Below are 16,403 nucleotides of genomic sequence, written 5' to 3'. Positions count from 1 at the left end.
TCTAGTCCTTAATTTTACTGAGTATATATAACAGCAAGACTAAAACAGGTTATTATTAATTTCTAGTTGTTTTTTTTCATGATGATGTTCGTGCAGGTGCTCAGAAATAAAAACTATTTGGAAACATTTTCACTCTAAACTTATTTCAAAATATACTCATTCCATGCGTACTATAATAATAAGAAAAATTCTCAAATGGATTGCAACACATTTTCAAATTGAAGGAAATGAAAATGCTTGGCATACTTGCTAATTATGGGAGAATGAGTCTGCAGCCTGTAACATAAAGAACCAGACTTTAAAAAAATGAGACAACACATGCTCAAAAGCTGAAAATCGGAACAAGCAAAACATTTATGTCACCTGAGAATGCAGACCATATGCAAGAGAGTCAAACAAGATACTAGACCTCGAACACACCTTTAGTTACAAAACTATTGGAGAACTGCCACATCTCGAAACACTGTGCAGATGTTGATAATGAGAACAAAGAAAAACTACTATATTATCTTACTTTCCCCCTCTCCTTTTATATGAATGATGATTTCTTTGGATAAAATGATAAGACGATTAAGTATGGTTCACCACATTTAAGAATTCTCGAATATATAATATGTTAATATTATATAGGTCTAATAATAACAATAAAATGGAAATAAAACAACTTGCTATGACCTATAATTAGTAGGAAAAGGGCAATTGAAGGCTTATATTTTTTTTATAATAAAATATAAAATAAAATAAAAAAGCTTATATTAAAACAAAATAAAAAAACAAAAAGCGTTGGGTGTGATAAGTATGAGTTAAAATGAACTTCATAGAAAATCTTCAGTTCTTCTTTTTTCTACCGCATTTCTATATGGGAATGTTTTTGTTGCTGTCCTTTGTACTCTTTATCTATTACAATGATTTATAACTATGCAACTGTATTGCAGACGAAAATAGTAATTACTACAATGTTAATTAAACAAATCCATTACAAAGTTTTCTTTATAATTGGTTAACATAGTCTTTGATATAATCTTTACGTTAACATTTAATGTTGTCTTACTCTAGGTATCTTTCAATTCTTATTGACTAATTCTAAACACAAGACTTATCTCCCCTTAGCTTAGTACATTTAATATATATTCTTTACAGAAGGCTTATCTCCCCTTAGACAAGTACATTTTTTTCTATATACATTCTATATAAAACCAAATTAAATTAATTACAACTAATTGATTAAATAATTAGTTGTTGTTTTTTTCTTTATGTCATCAATCATGAGCCTGTATACAAAATATTATGACAATTGGATGAGTAGAAGTGGTCATAAAATCTACAGTGATGGGAACTGACTTTGCAAAAATTTTAGGAAATTTTATACACCAGCGTTTGTCTACTCGCGGCATACCGCAGCTGCTTCAAAAAAAGAAGCTGATGAATATTTTTTAAAAACTAAACAGTACATTTATAATGAGACTTTAAATAATGTTAATAATTACACTATGCATGATATAAAATAAGATTATTTATTCCACAAATAAAGACATATACTTTAATTGTATCCACAATGATATAAAAAAATATAACAGAGTCTGAGTCATCATTTGGTTCTTATCTTTTTTGAAGTTGTTGGAGTTGAATTATGAGGTTTCCTTTTTTTAGGCAAAGCTCTGGCTTTCAACTTTGATTTGATGTTTTCAACCAATGCATGTACATTTGTTTTACTATGAACAATCTTTTGTACATTAAGATGGGAGAACTTAGATTTTTTCTCTTCTTGCTGAGCCTGGAGTCTTGTTTTAATATCTTCTCCATGCAGTCTGTACATGAAAAATTAATGCCTTATCAACAGGTGTTGTGGCAACATCTTCTCTGTGGAACAACTTGAGAGAAGTTGTGTGTTTTGATTGTAAAAAATATCTGACTTTTTGAAATGCTTCATAAGTTTGACACACCATTCTGTTTGTTTTTTTAGTAATCAAACTGTTCATAAATGAGAAGGAGCTCTCTACTCTGGGCCCACTAAAAATACTTAAGCAGCCACTAATCATTTTAAAAAAAAGAGGATATTGGTCTGGGTGGCTTTTAAAATAAATAGCCCACCAGTGATCAATTCTGTCCTTAGCAAAGTCTTTTGACTGGAGACTGCTGTCTATTTGGATCTGTCTTATCTCCTCTTGAACAGCAGCAACTTCTTCACAGTTAAAAAATGGCATTTTCTCTGCTAGTTGGCACAACATCTTCATATTTTGGGAGTGTCCAACTGTACCAGGGTTTATTGCCCTGAGTAATCTAAGAGTTTTATTTTTTAAAGCAAACTTTTGCAACATATATTTGGCACAGTCTTTGTATGCCACTAAAAGCTGATTGAGAAACATTTCTGAAACATTTACTTTAGATTGTCCAGTATACAGTAATGAATAGTTTAAAAAAACATCTTTGTCTAAATCAAAATCTGCTACTTTGGAAAAATCAAAATCTCTAACTGTCTCAGGTTTTACAAAACAAATTAAAAAATTTTTGATAAGTTGAATTTGCTCATCAAAAAGCAGATGAATTCTTGGTTCTTTTGATTCAAATAACAATATAAAAGATTTAAACAATGGCAAGACTCCCAAATACAAATTTAAAAGCTGGTCCAGTTTAGGTCTAGAGAAAAACAATTTTTCATAAATTCTAACTTTTCTTGCTTTTCCTGCAGGTGTTAATGTTTTACATCTCAAAGAAGACAAAATTGAATAAATATTTTTTCTACTGTCTTTAGAAATATTCTTAAGAATATTAATAATTACACTATTGTAAGCCATTTTATCTTCAGCTTTTAGCCAGGCATAGTAAAAAACTGTTAGAGGTTCTAGGTTATCAACAAGATCTACTGAACAATCCAATACAGATAGCCACCTATGTGGAACTCTTTCCTTTGGTCTGTAATACTTTTTACCTAATGATAATGATATGTCTTCTAAGAAAGAATTGAGGTCACTACCAAAATTGAAATCAGTGTGAAGATCATCAAGTAGATTTTCTACAAATTTATCAAAATGTTGACAAAACAATTTCACAATATTATGGACATGATGACAAACATCATTATCAATATCTAAAAGTTTTGGAGCAATGGTCTTTAGCTTAGTTAAAAAACCTTGTTTACATCCAGTCATGTAGCTAGCTGAGTCAGTAAGACATGAAACTAAATTACTAACTGGAATGTCATCTTTAGTGAACTGCTGCATAACAGCATTGTAAACAGTGGTTGCATTTACTGTAGTTAAATGAATTGAGGCATAGAGGTGTACTACACTTTCTTCCTTATTGAAAAATGATACCAAAATGTTGAGAATCCGTTGTTTACTTCCTTGACTGGTTGCTTCATCCAGATTGAGTGAAAATGGATATCTGTTTAGAAAGAAAAGATGTGATCTTAGTTGCATTGAAAATTTTACAATAATTAGATCTAGAATAGTTCTAAATTAAATATAAAAGTTACGTTCTTGAAAGAAATAAAATTAACTTACCTTTTCATATCAGCAACTAATCTTTTGTGAAACACAGAAGAAAGTCCATCTCGAAGTTTGTAAGATGTAGATTTTCTATCCATAGACAATTGTGACAGAGCTTTAGAATCTCTGCTGAGTTCTTGAGCTAGAGCAACCAAGTGAGGAGCAATGCTAAGTGGCAGAGAATGCTCAGCAATAAAACTACATAGTAAGGCTTCCTGGTGTGACACCCTATCTTTCATGCTTACATATACAGCTGTTGCAGGCTCATTACACAATGTAGAACACTGGGCTTGTAAAACATTAGGTGCTAAACCATAGATAGTTTGTATTGGCTCAGTCACTGCCTGTTCAAGATTTTTTCTGTTTTGAAACAATGCTGGGAGGCTACTTGAAGATTTAAGAGTTGACCTTGTACTTTGATGCTTTTTAGAAGTTGCGTGAATTTTAATAACTTTTTTCCCAGCAGAACCATACTTTATTTTTTCTTTACAAATGATGCACCAGGCGACCCCAGGATCTTCTAATTTCCTAATATAGCTGGAAAGAAAGTCGCCCATACAATCTTTCTCCTCCATCCATACCCATTTAAATTTATTCTTGACATTTTTGTCAATTTGTTTTATACAAGCGCTTTCTCTGTTTACTATTTTAATTTTAACACTACCGTCACTGCCTGACATTTTAAAAACAACTTTGAACAAGATCTCACAATGTCAGCATAAGAAAACGAAACTAAACTAGATCTAGTAGATCTAATCTAGAAAAGATTTAATGCGCGAACTGCACGCAAAGAAATAATCCATGAAAAAAATAAAAGAACAAAAATAGATCTAGATCTAAATCTAGATCTTCAAAACCAAATTGATGCGCAATCATTCACTATAGATCTAGAAACCCGACTAGTTCTCTCTAGTGAAAACAAGATCGAGATTTTAAAAGTTTTGCGTGGGATTTTTTCTACCTTGTAGATTTAAATAGACTAATATCGGATGTGCGCGTGTGCAAAAGATATTACAGTATTTCATTTCGCATTCTTCATTAATGGGAATATAACAAAATCGATTTTTTTGTTTTAAAAAGAAAATCGGATTTTTTAAAAATAAAATATTGGGGAAAAAATCGGATTTATTGTCGGACATAATGGATCGGACGATATTACAGTCTTATTTCGCATTTTTTCATTAAAGGGAATATAATAAAATCGCAAAAAAAAAAAAAAAAAAAAAAAAATCGGATTTTTTTTTTTTCAGAAATGTCGGCGGGAAAAATTCGTCGGATCTTTTTTCGGACAAACGGGATCGGACGAAATTATCGGAATTCCGACAATTGTCGGAAAATTCCCATCACTGAATCTATTGCAAAAATGAAACAATATCCAAGAAAGATACAGAGGGAGTTAATAAAAAGCATTGTAAAAATTATATTTTTATGTACAAATGCATTCTTTCTTTTTAAAAACAAAAATAACATTTTCAATAAATTATTAGTAGCTTGTACAACAGGAAACACATAAATTAGTCATATATTAAGTTTTGATACTGGGTAACTTTTTTTTTAATGAGAAATAACAAAACTGTATGCATAAGTGTTATAAAAATGTACAATATGTTCCAATATCTTTTCTAGATTTTGAGATCTAACCATGGCACTAAACATTTTTACACATCTGATATTTACAAATTTATATGGACTGTAAACTATCTGTTAACTAAATAGATTTCGTTCTTATTGAAATATTTTAATGTCTGCGAAATTGGACTTAGCTAGAAGTTAGGTGTAATCATCTGAGAAAAGTTAAAATAACCAAATTACATAACTGAACTTTGGGCCACTCAAATCTGGTCTAAGTGGCATAAAAACTAAAACAAAACAGAATCCAGAAATGTCCAAATTGAACAAGTGCAGTGCAAAACGTGGTAGAGCTTTGAACAAATCATTGAAAATAAGGTGTTATAACAATAATATGGTGAGGTGTCTAAAAATGTATCCCCAAATTTTAAGTATCAGTAAAAAAAAGAAAGTAAAATGAATATGTATCCCCTCTTTGGAATCACTCAACTAAGAAAAACTAAGTAGAGCAGACTCAATATAGGGTTGTGATGGATATTCATCTTTTTGCCACTGATAAAATTACCAAATATAAACATATAAAATTATATAACTAAACTGAAGGAGGCCAAGAACAACTTACAAATTTTATGCAAAAACATATCCTAAGAAGTAACATAAAAATAAAGGTTAAAAAAATCCATTCTTCCTTTATGAAGCTGATGACTTTTTGTAAGTGTTTATTTCACACTCAATAACTAATAAATGATAGATCTAATTTTTAAAAAAGTAGATTCAGGCTTGGAAACATTAGAAGACTTTAGACTAGATTAGTATGCTGGATCTAGTTAGAAGAAGAGATATAGATCTAGTATTGATAAATTGTATCTGTAAGTATTATTATACATATCTGCATATTGTTACTAATTAAGTTTAGCAGTTTGGCTAATGATTTGCACATAAAACGGTGTGCAAAATGTAATGAAAGTCTATTTATTTATTCAACTCTTTAAAGAAACATTTGAATCAGTACATGTTTACAAAGACACATTTAGGTAAAGCTCAGGAATTCACACTGAAGTGTCTTCAAAATATACCAAATTTAATCTTAAGATGATTAAATTTCGAAACATAAATAACAGTCAAACCAGAGTTTTGACTATTGTCAATTAGCTAGTAATGTTTCCCAAAGATGTACATAAATTGTCAATTTTCTAAGAAAATCATTTGAAGAATTTCTCATAACCCAATCATTCACCTAATTACCACCCATGAAGAGTTTTCAAGCTTATAATAGGAATTGTAATAAAATACTCAGAAAGTCACATATAGGTACATTTCAAAATATTTCTGCTGCGACAATCATAATGTTGCCTGAAGCATATATTTTTGAATGAAAATTTAGTCTAATTGACGCTTGATGATATTTTCATAATTCGTTTTACAGTAATATAATCTGAATAACATTCCTTAACCTCAATCCTCATGGATGCGAATATAAATGTCTAACAACCATAGTGCAAATATCTCCTTATTACAACACAATAGAACACAATAGAAACGTCAATTGAAAAAAAAACTTTTACTGATAAAAACACATTTTTTCTTATGGTCTTAGGATACCCCTGGGAAATGGTCATTCTACCCCCAAGAAGGTCACAACCCACAGGTTGAGAACTCTGACCTAGATCTAGATTCTACACTAAACTGTGTCACTAATCTACAGACTAGACTATTACAAAACACTAGTCTAGTCTAGTGATGTCTAGTGTCACAATCATTATATGTAGGTGTTAAACTCTATTAAAAAGCAGCTAAGTCTAGTAGCACTTCCCACATTCATATCTTTTTTTAGTTGTGTTTTTTTTAAATCTAGATCTACACATTGTAGTCTAGATTCTACTTCAAGTCTAAAGTCTAGTGTAAGTTGTTACTCTATCCACAATGACCACAGTCTATGATCTCTAGAGATCAGTGTTTCCCAAACTTTTTCATTAAAAAAAAAACACTTTGCACATTCTCAATACTTTGCTTTGAGATTTAAATTCACATGGTGGCCTACTAGTTAATTATGCCAATAGTTCGTAGAACACCTACTCAGCTCTACTCAGGTCTCACAGAAAAATCAGTCACTAGGGCTAGGGTTCTACAGTTCAGAAGACAGTTTGGGAAACACTGATCTACAATGATATAAATAATTTATAAAATCTAGATCTAGATTTACTACTATAAGTATAAAATACTATAAACTAGGTATATCTAGATTTAGATAGATGAAAAGAAAAGAGATCTCATCAAGAATCTAAATTATCTGCTTATCATTCTAATGATTATAGATCAGATATAATAATTATAATGATATTATCTATCAAATCTATGATAATGATATGACTAGATAATAATCATTAAGTTAAGTATTAAATTATTATTTTTTATTATTCTAAATACAATGATAATCTAATCTATTCTAATTCTAAAGCCAAAGCACAGCACCTGGACTGGATGTGTAAGTAATGTTACTGTTTAATGTAAGTACTAACTAAGACTAAGTTGTAAAAGTGTTATGTAGCCTAAGGCTAATAAGCAGCACTAACTTGACTAAGCCTAGAATTGAATTACTAGCTAGATATAGACTAGGTAATAGACTCTAGATCTAGTAGATTCTGACTCACTCTGAGTCTAGAATGTCTAGATGTAGATATCTTAATCTATTGTTGACAGTAGCCTTATCATTATGAGGCTTATGAAAATCCTACTCTCTAGATATAGATAGATCTAGTCAATCTAGAGATAGAGCCAGCCAATAGAGGCTATGGTTATCCATATATCACACCCAGTGGCCAGGTTTTTTTTAAAGTTTGGATTTTTCTTAACATGCTGAAAATGTTCTCTTCAATACATGGTACTATTAATAATGATTTTCCATCTCCATCTCTTAAACTAGACATCGTTCCGACCTTACTCATAGCAAATGCAAGGGAATGAGTTGCTCTATAGTCGCTTCGCGACTGAAGGAGACCATATATTTCGTACTTCTATGGTTTGTTAAGTTTGTATAGCAATTTATGGTTGGCTGCCTGGTCGTGCGGTTTGACCTCTGGACTGTCGTTTGGATTTATCGATGGTCCCGGGTTCAAACCCTATCCGCTCCCATCCCCCGTCGTCCTGCGGGAGGTTTGGACTAGGAAGTAAACTATCTACAACTCTGAAGCAACATCCGAAAAAAATGTAAAACATTTTACAAAACAAAACATATATTGCTGTACAAACCTTTGTCGTTCTACGACTGTAGGAGGCCAACATCGTGGTTCATTTATGTAGACATGGATTAATCGAAAGAGTCTCTGCAAAGTTTTTAAAGTTTTCTATTTAAAAAAAAACAGCAATTAGTACACATGTGTATATATACTATAACTCTTAAGTAATAATAAGTGGTTTAAATGATAAAGCGATAAATAGATCGTCTATTTATGGCCTTCAGTCGCGAAGCGACCATATGGATCAGCTCATTGAAATGAGATGAATGCCTAGGCGGGTATACGCTGTGGTAACTTAGGAACGATGTCGCCCACAAATCAGCCCCCCCCCCCCCTCGATCTCCACGTAGCTGATGTATCCAAAGGAACGGCAGTGCCGATATAGTTTGGGGTCAGCGGCGTCGCAGGTTCTGCCAGGGTGTACTAGCACTGAGTGCTGCAAACAGCCTTAGGGTCGCCAGCTCTTGGTTTTTCCTCAGGTTTGACTCCAGAAGCCTTTCTCATGATTGGGTATAGCTGCAAGGTCACGATTGTGTCAAATCTGGCCTTTTTGTCCCACATGAAACTGCTTGCGAATAGGAATAACGTACATAGGTGGGCATCATCGAGCCTGGTCTAAATCCTCCATAAGACATCGCGACTGACCATGTCGAAAGCCTTGGTGAAAACAAGGAGACCACGGGATCTCGAACCCTATTATAAATTATAATGGTTTAATTTAATAATTTACACCTAGACTTAGCGCGGGCCTTTTGAACCTTCGGGGTCCACTGCGGCAGCATAGGCCTAAGGCTGGCCCTGATGATATCCAGCTCGCGGTTAGTGAGAAAAAAAAATCGCAACTCATTGGCCACATCGGGAAAACTCGAGGTCGACCGTTGTATCGGTTTGAAAATGGTTCATTATCGAAAAATTAATTTTGGCTAGAATGTTTTATGAATGAAATTTTCTATATGACGTCAATGGGAAAAAAACTTGACACCGCTTACGTCACTAGGCTCACAGCAGTACAATAAGACTTTTCTTCGCAAACAAGTAAAAGTTTGAATGATTCAATTGGCGTAATTAAACATTTGCGCACCATCTTATTGTACATTGATCTATTATGAAACTATGGAAGAAACTTAAGCGAGTATAAATATCTTTTTATATGATTAGTTATTGTGTTTTAAAGGCTTTATAAATTGTTTACACTTTAATTGCGTACACTCGTAGGTAGCTTTTACTTTGTTATTATTTTGCTGGTGAATTATTACAATGTGTTTAAGCTTCGAAGTCTATTGTCCCATACCAAAAAATTGGAAATGGTCATAACACAGCTTATCTATGCCTTACTTGCACAACCAGGGCCGGCCCTAACATTTGCGGGGCCCTATGTGAAATGGATTGCGCGCGGACCAGTAAGGGTAGGGATAAGGATAATAAGTGAAAATAAAGATTTTGAATTAGAAAATAAATTCGTATTTGCATTTCATTTTTATTAAATGAAAGCTGACGATGCCGTTTTTTTTATATCACGCGTAGGACTGGCGTTTACCATTTTGATTGACACCCCAAAATGACAATTTTGTCTTTTTAAGGACATTTTTATGAGTTTCAGGAGATTTCCAAGAGTTCCTTGAAACCAAGGAGACCACGGGAACCCTATTATAAATTATAATGGTTTAATTTAATAATTTACACCTAGACTTAGCGCGGGGCTTTTGAACCTTCGGGGTCCACTGCGGTAGCATAGGCCTAACGCCTGATGATATCCAGATCGCGGTCAACGAATTTTCATCACGATGCTGCTTTCTTTGGTTAACCTATAAACCTCGGTAAAACTGAAGTCATGTTCCGGAAGTCACCCAATAAAACCTACTCAGCCCAAAGATCACCGCACATAGACATCCCTTAAAGTGGTAGATAACTTCACATTATCTGGGAAGTATAGTATTAAATGACGCATTGCTTTAAAGGGAGGCTGATATGAGATCAGTGATTGTCGTGCTTTTGGACGCCTCCAAGCGAGAGTGTGGCGAAATAAATCGTTCCGCCTGTCTACAAAAATCAGTGTCAACCAGTGATTTTCTCAACCCCTCTATGTGGATCTGAGACATGAGTACTTTATAGAAAGCAACTTAGACTTCTTGAACGACTCACCAAAGACCGCAATACAAACAGCGGTATTCTTGCAAAATGATATGAACTTCTTATAATCCGACAGGGCACTTATTCCGTATGGGGGACGAATATATTGTGACAAGTCAAAAGCACGCAGTCAGAGTCACTCAAATTTATCACAGCATTAATTATTATTATTCATTATTTATTTATTTTATTTTAATTATTTCCCCACCCTACCCCCAATTTCGTCACCCGCACCACCTTGTGTGGAATGCAAGTCACTCTCTCCCCCCCCCCTTCTCCCACGCCTCTCTTTGATCTAGGAGACCACGCGGACCCACACGCCAATTGACCTTTCCAAGGTGCGACTCCCATCTCAAGTCTAATTCACCCACGTTTAAAATAATTCTAAGCCTATGACATTTCCTATTTCCGCCCGCATTTTCCAGGCTTATATAAAGCAGACCCAAATCAAATCAGACCCTCTTATTTCTCATTGTCGTTGAGCAATCGAGTCTGGACTATATCATTTATTCTCACTCCTAGAGGAATACCTGGTGGTAAGCCGAACTTAATCACAAGTTCCATCTTAGTTACTTTGTGCATATTTCTCACTGGAGATTATCATGTGTATTCTATTATTTTATTTACATTAATTAGTGCATTGTGTATTTCTCACTGTCGTAAGCAGAAAACATAAACATGTCTTATGTATATAGTTATGTATTGCACTAATCTATTAATGCTACGTTGCTCAATTGATCGTTGATGCAACCATGTATATATTTGAAGCACTGAAGTACGACGTGAATCTGGAGTCGGCTTTGCCATAAAAACATCAATAGTATCTAAACTAGTCGGGCCTCCCAAAGGAATTAGTGATAGGCTCATGACCCTAAAGCTGCCTTTACAAAACGGAAAGAAACATATTTCCATTGTTAGCTGTTACGCACCCACCATGACCAACCCAGATGATGTCATAGCAAAGTTTTACGAAGAACTAAACTCCACCTTGCTTAATATTCCAAAAACAGAAAAGCTACTCATTCTCGGTGACTTCAACGCAAGAGTCGGCTCTGACCATCACATCTGGAAAGGTGTCTTAGGCAAATTTGGGATAGGTCAATGCAACAGCAACGGATTATTACAACTCCAGACCTGTGCTGAACACAAGCTGCTCATATCGAACACAATATTCAGTCTTCCAATGAGAAAGCGAACTTCCTGGATGCATCCCCGCTCAAGACACTGGCACCTCATAGATTACGTCATCACCAGACAATCTGACCGTCAGGACATTCGTGTCACCAAATCTTGCTGTGGTGCAGAGTGTGGAACAGACCACCGCCTCATCATCACAAAACTAAACATTCGTATCCAACCAAAGAGACGTCCGCAAAAATCAAAACCCCTAAAAAGGCTAAACACGGCCAGCTTAGCAGATGACAAAAATGAAAAGTCGCTTGCAGATGCAATAGAGAACTGCCTCAAGTCCACCGTTCTAACTGAATCAAATGTAGATAAAAGCTGGGAATGCTTCAAAGAAGCTATCTATAGCACAGCATTAAACATACTCGGTCCTATGGAGAGAAAGCATCAGGACTGGTTTGATGAAAACAGTATTGAGATCAGAAAACTATTAGACGAAAAGCACAAGCTCCACAAATTGTGTCTGAACAACCCAAACTCCCAGTCCACTAAAGATGCATTCACTAACATCCGCAAAAATGTGCAAAAAACAGCTACGCCAAATGCAAGATACCTCGCTTAGCAAGAAAGTGGAAACAATACAGGAATTTGCTGACAAGCACGATATGAAGAACTTCTACCATGCCATAAATGAAATCTATGGACCCACAAAGTCAGGCTCATCCCCTCTATTAAATGCTGATGGGACAATCCTATTGACAGATAAGGAAGAAATCCTAAAACGCTGGGCAGAGCACTTCGAAAAGGTTCTCAATACACCTTCCATCATAAATGAAGCGGCCATAGACAGGCTACAGCAAGTACCAATAAATGAAAAAATGGATGACCCACCTACGCTAAAGGAAACCGATCTTGCCATTCAACAGCTCGCAAGCGGAAAAGCCCCAGGAGCTGACTCCATTCCTGCAGAGGTCTACAAAAAAGGTGGATTAGCCCTGATTGAAAGACTTCATAAGCTCTTCTTAATTATGTGGGAAAAAGAGTCAATACCACAAGACTTTAAAGATGCCAAAATTGTTCATTTATACAAGCAAAAAGGAAACCGCCAGATCTGCGACAACCACAGAGGAATATCTCTTCTCTCTATTGCTGGGAAAATCCTTGCACGCATCCTACTAAATCGGCTTATGCAACACATAGAATATGGTCTACTACCAGAAAGCCAGTGCGGCTTCAGAAAAGAGCGTGGAACCATTGACATGATCTTTGCAGCAAGGCATCTCCAGGAAAAATGCCAAGAACAAAATGCTGACCTGTTCTCAATATATGTCGACTTAACAAAGGCATTCGACACTGTTAGCAGAGAAGGACTCTGGAAGATCATGCCAAAGTATGGCTGTCCACAAAAATTCATAACCATGGTGAGACTATTTCATGATGGCATGAAGGCTCGTGTCCAAGAAAGTGGAGAACCATCAGAGCCCTTCGAAGTATCAAACGGGGTAAAACAAGGCTGTGTCCTAGCACCTACACTGTTCAGTATCATGTTCTCCGCTATGCTGACAGATGCATTCACAAATAGAGAAAACAACGGGATAAATATATCATACAGATTTGATGGTGGCCTATTCAATCCGAGGCTGCTTAAAGCAAAATCAAAAACAAATGCAGCAGTAATCAGAGACTTGCTATTTGCTGATGACTGTGCCCTAAATGCCTGCTCTGAAAACGATCTGCAGAGCATCGTCAGTGACTTCTCAAGAGCATGCTCAGACTTTGGCCTTACCATCAATACGAACAAGACTGAAGTCTTATATCTACCTGCTCCTGGGAAAGCCTACTCGGATCCAAGCATTACTATAAATGGACAGGATATAAAGGCAGTGGACAAATTCACATATCTTGGCAGCACACTCTCCAGAAATGGAAAAATCGATAGTGAAATCGACCTGCGTATCGCCAAGGCCAGTGCATCCTATGGCAGACTGTCTACAAATGTCTGGAACAGACGTGGTATCACCACAAACACCAAGCTAGGGGTCTACAGAGCCGTCATCCTCCCTACATTGCTCTATGCCTCAGAAACATGGACAGTGTACAGTAAACATGCAAAGAGACTAAACCGCTTCCACGTGACATGTCTGAGAAAAATACTAAATGGCAAATGGCAAGACAAAATACCAGATACAGAAGTCCTTCGAAGAGCGTGTCTGCAAAGCATCCACACAATCCTGATGCAGTCCCAGCTGCGGTGGGCAGGTCACGTCTACAGAATGGAAGACCACCGCATCCCAAAACGACTCTTGTATGGCCAACTAAGCGAAGGAAAGCACTCGCAAGGTGGGCAAAGAAAGCGCTTCAGGGACACCCTCAAAGCTTCTCTGAAGGCGTTCAGCATAGACCCTGGCACCTGGGAGACAGAGGCACACGACAGAGCATCATGGCGTCACGCTGTGAAAACTGGCGCACAGGTTGCTGAGGAAAAAATAACAACGCAGGCAGAAGAAAAACGCCAGAAAAGAAAAGCAAGACAAACGACACTAGCTCCAGCTGGAATAACCTGCCCAGTGTGCAGCCGAACATTCCGGGCTCACATAGGTCTCACCAGCCACATGAGGAGGCATAAAACCCCAGTGCAAAGCCCTCAGCCCCCTGGATGACAAAGTGGTCATCATCGAACCACGATGGACGAACTATATATATATTTGTACATCTTATTTTATTTCCTTTATCTCGGCTGTCCACCTTGATAATTTTACTAGCGCACTGATACTGCGTTTAGAAGAGAAGATATATGAATTATCTCCCCTTTACTCATTTTACTCTAACGAGAGTTGCGCCCCTTGAACGGACACCCTCTCAATTCGAGCGCGCTCCATTGTTCTCGGCCGACGGTCGTACCGTCATGGTCGCTGACCAACGCCCATTCCCCCCACTGGCGGATCCAGGGGGGGGGGCGGTAGGGGCGATCGCCCCCCCCCCCACTCGGCCGACCCCCCCCCCTTCGGGGAAGGGGGGGGCGGACGAATTTTAGTATAGAATTCACACAATTTGTATACGAATTCATTACTTATGTTAATAATATATACTAATTATTTATATTTCAACCTATTTTTAGATTATTTCGCCCCCCCCCCTCTAGTATGTTGGCCGATTTGGTGGGGTCGGGAGGGGGCGATGGTATCAATCCCGCCCTCCCCCCTAAACTTTCGAGTGGGGGGGCGGTCCAATTTCTTTGTAGAAATCATAGCTTGCTAACAGAATCAATTACATATCTATGTGATTAAAACTTGTTATTGATATTTTAGCCGATCTGTTCCCTGTTTGCCAATTTATCTCTACTGCCCTTCCTACCTAACCCTTTTGAGGGGGGGGGCGGTCCTACTTTAATGGAGAAATCATAGTTTGTGAACAAAATTTGTTGAATTAATATATAGATTAATATTATGTCGCTCGCCTTCTTGTATCTTGGCCGTTTCGGTGAGGTTGGGGGAGGGGGAAATTGCATGTACTGCCCTCCCCACTCTAGCCGAGTGGGGGGGGGGGCGGTCCTATTTTTGTGGAGAATCATAGTTTGTGAACAAAATTAGTTGAATATCTATATAATATAAACTACATATTGATATGTGAACTCATTGTATATTATGTCGTACCACACTCTAATCTCAAATTTTATCATTAGTAAAATTTAAATGAAAAAGGGTTGTACCAGGTGGGAGGGGCGATTCATGCAATCGCCTTTCCCCCATCGGACAAACCATATACTTTTTCTTTTTGTATTACAGTTAGGAAATTACAAAACAAAAACATCTGTCACTAATATAATTTATATATACTATAAATTACATTCTTACATCGAGTCTCCACACCCCTATTCTTTAATGCCAAATGCAATCTTTAGCAGAAATTATTAAAGGAGCGAGGATTAATCGTTTTCACTCTACCGCCCCTCCCATTTCCAGACAGAGTTTATGTAATTTCACATGAATTTATCATAACTATTTTAAGAAAGACTTTGCATTCAAAAAATTAGAATTCAAACGAAATTATTCAGTATAAGAGTCACGATTGAGATGAGTTCTAAACCCAAATCATTTTTTCATAGTCGCCTTTTTCTAACCTTTACTCAATCTGATATTTTTCTAGTTAAATAAATTTGGGACCATAACTCACAATTTATACTTTGATTTTATTGAATATTATTTATCGAATAATTGTTTTTCGGCGGAGATCCTCAAAGCCAAAATCTAAATATGTGGGGTATCTTATCTTTTCAAGGAACAAATTGGATTTTTTGCAATGTATTAAGGGCCTATAAATTCATATTAGAATATTTTAAGTACAACATTATTCAAAAGGTCCTTTTTTAATAGTATGAATAATGAGTTTTAGGTCAGGAGAATACCTTTCTTCTGTGAAGTATGCAAGAAAACTCTTTTGGCGGCGGGGCTTCGCCCCGAACTCCATGGATAAATAATGAGCTGTAGATGTCAGGAGAATGCGTTACTGCAATGAAGAATGCAACAAAACGCTTTTTGCGGCGGGGCTTCGCCCCGAACTCCATTGATGAATAATGAGCTGTAGATGTCAGGAGAATGCGTTACTGCAATGAAGAATGCAACAAAACGCTTTTTGCGGCGGGGCTTCGCCCCTAACTCCATTGATGAATAATGAGTTGTAGATGTCAGGAGAATGCGTTACTGCAATGAAGAATGCAACAAAACGCTTTTGTCGTCGGGGCTTCGCCCCGAACTCCATTGATAAGTAATGAGTTGTAGATGTCAGGAGAATGCGTTTCTACAGTGAAGAATGCAAGAAAACGCTTTTGGCGGCGGGGCTTCGCCCCGAACTCCAT

General features: G+C 36.4%; 2 protein-coding genes across 13 annotated transcripts in view; both read right to left on the bottom strand.

The window, feature by feature from the left end:
- LOC106056031 (inositol 1,4,5-trisphosphate receptor type 1-like) overlaps positions 1 to 7,853 on the bottom strand; it is a 62,806-nt gene extending 54,953 nt beyond the window's left edge. For 9 of the 12 annotated variants that reach the window (XM_056025618.1, XM_056025622.1, XM_056025613.1 and 6 more), the window contains exon 1: positions 7,709 to 7,853. The gene's annotated coding sequence lies outside the window, so the exon portion shown is untranslated. The other 3 variants (XM_056025616.1, XM_056025614.1, XM_056025615.1) reach the window with 3 other exon arrangements.
- LOC129925675 (uncharacterized) lies at positions 1,326 to 4,838 on the bottom strand. Its single transcript, XM_056025625.1, has 2 exons — positions 3,504 to 4,838; positions 1,326 to 3,384 (listed from the first exon to the last, which is right to left on the bottom strand). Exons 1-2 carry the CDS (start codon positions 4,166 to 4,168, stop codon positions 1,788 to 1,790), a joined length of 2,262 nt encoding a protein of 753 aa, XP_055881600.1. The 5' UTR covers positions 4,169 to 4,838; the 3' UTR covers positions 1,326 to 1,787.
- Positions 7,854 to 16,403: the final 8,550 nt, after the last annotated feature.

Source organism: Biomphalaria glabrata, chromosome 4 (genome assembly GCF_947242115.1).
Source record: "Biomphalaria glabrata chromosome 4, xgBioGlab47.1, whole genome shotgun sequence".
Lineage (NCBI taxonomy): Eukaryota > Metazoa > Mollusca > Gastropoda > Planorbidae > Biomphalaria > Biomphalaria glabrata.
Note: the sequence above shows the minus strand (reverse complement) of the source record. Positions and strands in the feature narration are given on the sequence as shown.

Coding starts and splice junctions, on each gene's coding strand:
- LOC129925675 (XM_056025625.1), bottom strand. CDS start 4,168: ATGTCAGGCAGTGACGGTAGTGTTAAAATTAAAATAGTAAACAGAGAA. Junction 3,385..3,503: donor TTAGTTGCTGATATGAAAAG/GTAAGTTAATTT, acceptor CTTTCTAAACAG/ATATCCATTTTCACTCAATC.